Raw genomic sequence first — 4,684 nt, 5'->3', positions numbered from 1 at the left:
ACTATATACAAAAAAATAAGAAAATTCACAAATCAAAAATCTAAAAAAACATGAAACGTAGCAGAAGAAGAATAAATCTTATAATGTCTGCCCCTTTTGTCCCCGATATATTCAAACAAAACATAATTTACAAAGYAATACTAAATAAAAAAAAGTCATTAGAGCAATAACGTTGTGTGTTCCYAGAATCCTTTTGTCTTTTGTGACTTTTTAAACAAGAACTGTTTAATTGCTTTAAATTTCAGGATTCAGTTTATCATTATAACTATATGTGGTTTTGTGTAAATAAGTATAATTGAAAAGGAGACATATTATGCTTTCTATCGTTTTAAGGTTAATTCTATACGCCATCAAAATGAAACCTTGTTTGAAGCTTCTGCCTCTCAGTACACCAGCATTTCACTTGCTAAAGTTGCTGAGTCTAAAATATCTCTGTACAAATCTCATCTCACGACTGCAGATGGAAATTAGCCAGTGGCTAAATCTGGTACAATGCAACTGTCTTTTTTTTTTTTTGAGTGTATCATTACTGTGCATGCTCCTAAATAAATTAACTAAATAAATGAGATGAGACTCTTAGCTTCTAGTTTCATTTTTTGTGTCCATTTTTTCAGAAACAAAAGAAAAGTCTTTAGTCCTTACATGTTTGTTATCCACATTGCCTGTCTTCTTTGCCTTGACTCTGAAAACACTTCAGTTCTGAGAGACAATAAAAACTAATTCAGAGTAACATACAACCTCAAAATAAATAAACTACCACGGTAGGCYGAAACAAAAAACAAAAGTAAAACATCATTTGCAGCTTTAGTTTATTAAATGTATTGGATGAAACGAGCCACTTCAGACTCAGATTGCCTGTTTTTCTGAGTTTTTTTTTTTTTTTACCAGAAGATGCTGTGTGAGTTAGCTGAGGAGTACCTGGAACAAAAATAGTTGCACCTGCATAGATGCACACACTCTGTCAGCTCGGTTTGTGTAAGCCGAGCAGAAAACATAAAGCAAGCTGCGCACGCTGGTGAGRAAATTAACGCGCTGCTATTTCTTGGCCTTGCAAGTGGCTGTTTGCTTGGAGACRAGAGCAAAAGCAGCGCACTGAAAAAAATATCAAACAGCAGCGCTCAATAGTTAATTTAATTTTTCATGTGTAAGTTGTTTAATGAAATTAGTCAAAATACAACACTGTTTTTCATGTATGTTATTCTGTACAGTGCGTTCTGAGCAGCATGTAATGAAGTGTTTCTGTTTTTCTTTTACACTTTTCACTTAATAGAGACACTTGGTGAGTTTCGGTTTGATTACATTTTACTGTGGTTTTGACTAATTTAGTCATATAATCATTTACTGACTGTTCAAGCACATTTGTTTGTTGTTTCTCTGACTCATTTAGTTCTTGCATGTTTTCAGCATGACACGTCTAATCATAATTGTTGGTATTCTATAATACATGAATCATCTATTGAAGTGAATGTCAGATTTGGAGGAAAGTCATGAGATTGAAAATAATAATAAGAAAAAGAGAGCGCATTTGCTGCTTTTATTTCTTTAAAATGTAAGGTAGTCAGTAGTCGCAAATAAAATGTAGTTTCCCCTCCAACAGGCCACCAAGACCAGTGAACATCACCAATGACTACTCCTTCTCTCACTCCATGCCTACATCAGGGAACCCTTACTCCACCAAAAAGTGAGTACAGCCTTTCTAACAAAGGATGTCCTGGTTTTTACAACAGATCTTTTCAGCTTGTCACATTCCCTTAAGGCGCTCTGACCCGTGCTGTCTTTTATTCCTTTATTGGCTAAAGTGTGTGTGTGTTGGTGTGCGAGGACATTTGTGTGTAGCTGAATATAAATGGCTTGCCTTACAGCTTGAATAATGATGTTGGGAGAAAAATGCCCCTCGTTGGGGCTGCTCCACACCTGCTGAAAGGGAAGGGGTAAGTGAGGCAGGTGCGAGTTTAAGAACGTCTTTCTGCTTCAAAGTGCACGTGTGAACTAAAGTAGACGGTAGTTATAAACCATCAACTAGAGTGGGTTTTGCTATTCTGGTGGTTTTCATAAATAATCATTTGCAAACCTGTTTTTGTGAGGGTTATCTGTCACAGTGTTTTTATCCACTCAGAATGTGTAACTGCCAGCTAACAGGAATGATTTGAGTTACTATTTGTCTTTGAGGTGTTCTAGTTTCAGCTGTTAAACACTAACATTTCTAACCAGTATAAAATGTAAGTAGATGATTCATTTAATACATTAGATAAACTGGAAGTCATGGTACTTATTCCCTGTTCAAGTTTTCTTCCATGTGGTTTTTGGATTCTAACTGAAAACTTTGTTTTTATAACCGTTCGGGAAACATTTATTGGGGATAGTGCGCAACGTCATTTTATTAAATATTAAACTTCTTATGTAGCATAAAATTCTTCATAAATACATTCAGATTTCACAGATTCAGTCAAAAACCTTGTTCTCTGCTTCAGCATAATGCCTCTGTGTTGGTCTTATGTTACTTTAGTTTTTAGCTGCCATTCTGCTACTTTTAGCTTCTAATTATCATTTGCTACCGTTCTACAACTTTTAACTACAGTTTGCACATTTTTGCCTTCAGCTACACTGCTTATTGTTATCATTAAGCTCCAGTTTTGCTACTTTTAGCTGCTATTCTGCAAATTTGAGCTTTTGGCTATGGTTTTGCTACTTTTAGCTCTTAGCTACTGCTTTGCTACTTTAAGCTTTTAGCTACTGTTCTGCTATCATTTGTTACTGTAAGCTACCATTACTTTTTTAGCTTTTAACTACAGCTCTGCTCTATTTAGCTTTCAGCTACTATTCTGCTTTCATTAACTTTGTTCTCCAGGTTTGATAGTTTTAGCCTTTATTCTGCAAATATAAGCTTTTAGCTATGGTTTTGCTGCTTTTAGCTATAGTTTTGCACATTTTAACATTAAAATGTAACTTAAGAAACTAAAGAATTGAAGCAGCTCTGCACCTGAGAAACTGTCTTCTAAAAGAACAGTGCTCCCTTTCATGACTCAGCCTTGAAGAGAAAACATAAAGATGAGGTGATGAGTGACGAGTCATGCTTAGGTTCTTACCTACATGTTGGAGACGTTTGACTTGCATGGCCTGATTTTTTTCAGACTGTGCACACCTCCACAAATATTGCAGGAATTTGGGGAGGTGTGCACTACAGAAACTTCAGAATGTCAGAATATTATTAATAATCTATGTTTTGAATTTTGTCTTTTGGTTGCATTTGACATACATTTAGAATGAACACCTCAGTGTTAGTTTGTTTTCTACAATACATCTTCATTTTACTTCAGGATTTAACATATTTGAGTTTTGTATCGCTAARCCTCAACTGTTTTTGTAAGCATTATTTTAACAACATTGTTTGAATCACAMACATATTGTTTGTTATGGTCCGTTTGTAATTCACAGAGCGGTCAACATGGGTTGACTAGATTCATTTCAGAGCATTTAGCATTTACTTGTGTTGTTTATCTATGAGAGCTACATCAAAGCAAACTTTGCAGGCTTTACATATATCAGCTGAGTATTTTGTTGGCTAAAAAAGGATTTAAATAATCTTAATAGCATGGCACGGAGTGATCAATGCCTGTGAGATGTCAACAGTGCATCTAATAGTTTTCTTGTTGCCTGGCATGTCTTCTGTTGAGCTTTTTAGCCTTCATGAGTRGAGTCTCGCCCAAATATAATATGGCCTTGTTCCTCTCTAGTCACCCGTGAATAGCTGCTTTTCAGCCACTCTCCTCCCCTGCTCTATTGTTGTCATTTTCTGCCCCCCACCCCCTTCCTCCTCCTCGACTGTCCCCTCCGTTGTCACCTGTGTAACATAATGTTTTATGTTTTGTGAAACCCGCACCGTTCCAGGCTGAAGTACAACCTGGATGTTGCCGATAGACTCCCCGATGAACACGTTCTCATTGGCGCCTACGTGAATCTGCTCCAAAACAGCCCCCACACATGGTTAGTTGGTGTGCTGCCGCGCTCGGGAGGAAAAAACAGCAGAGGACACAGTGTGCTCTGCTGAACCGCCACCTCGTGACCTTTTCCTTAACCTCGAGGACTTCTGAGTGTGTTACAGTCCTAACCCTGCATGCTGTCCGAGCCTCATAACAGACTGCTTACCATGACCTTTGATGTTACCGTCGACTCAATTATTATTATTACCAGTGGTGGGCACAGTTCCCCTAAAGCACTAAAGCACTAATAGGGGAACTAATTTCCTGATTAGTGATTTAGGGCTTTTCCTCATTTTAAAATTTATTAGTGGATTAGCACTTGGCTAAATTTAGAAGCACTAACTAGGGTCAATGAATGTTATTGGTCAACGTTAATGTTAACAGCTGACGGTGAAAACTGTCACACATTTTGTWCATATGTGTGTCACTTATCCAGTAGGTGACAATATATTGAAAACGTATGAACTCAAATAAGGCTGTGGCATATCTATGATAAGTCTTAAGAGAGCAACATGGAAAATGTTCATGGGTTGACTGGGTTATTTTAGTGCTTTAGAGTTAGCTTTTGCTCAAACTTTCAGTATATTAGTGCTTTAGGGGAACTGTGCCCACCACTGGTAATAATAATAATTGAGTCGACAGTAACATCAAAGGTCATGGTAAGCAGTCTGTTATGAGGCTCGGACAGCATGCAGGGTTAGGAC

General features: G+C 37.2%; 1 protein-coding gene across 11 annotated transcripts in view; it reads left to right on the top strand.

Moving 5' to 3' along the window:
* dtna (dystrobrevin, alpha) overlaps window positions 1-4,684 on the top strand; it is a 19,872-nt gene that overhangs the window by 7,063 nt on the left and 8,125 nt on the right. For 2 of the 11 annotated variants that reach the window (XM_014032948.1, XM_014032946.1), the window contains exons 9-12: window positions 1,271-1,279; window positions 1,598-1,681; window positions 1,863-1,931; window positions 3,889-3,984. In XM_014032948.1, coding sequence (XP_013888402.1) covers window positions 1,271-1,279; window positions 1,598-1,681; window positions 1,863-1,931; window positions 3,889-3,984 — 258 coding nt within the window. The remainder of the gene's footprint in view (window positions 1-1,270; window positions 1,280-1,597; window positions 1,682-1,862; window positions 1,932-3,888; window positions 3,985-4,684) is intronic. The other 9 variants (XM_014032947.1, XM_014032953.1, XM_014032957.1 and 6 more) reach the window with 5 other exon arrangements.

The sequence above is a fragment of the Austrofundulus limnaeus genome, unplaced genomic scaffold (genome assembly GCF_001266775.1).
Source record: "Austrofundulus limnaeus strain Quisiro unplaced genomic scaffold, Austrofundulus_limnaeus-1.0 Scaffold1585, whole genome shotgun sequence".
Taxonomy (NCBI): Eukaryota; Metazoa; Chordata; class Actinopteri; order Cyprinodontiformes; family Rivulidae; genus Austrofundulus; species Austrofundulus limnaeus.
This window is presented reverse-complemented; position numbering and strand designations above follow the sequence as displayed.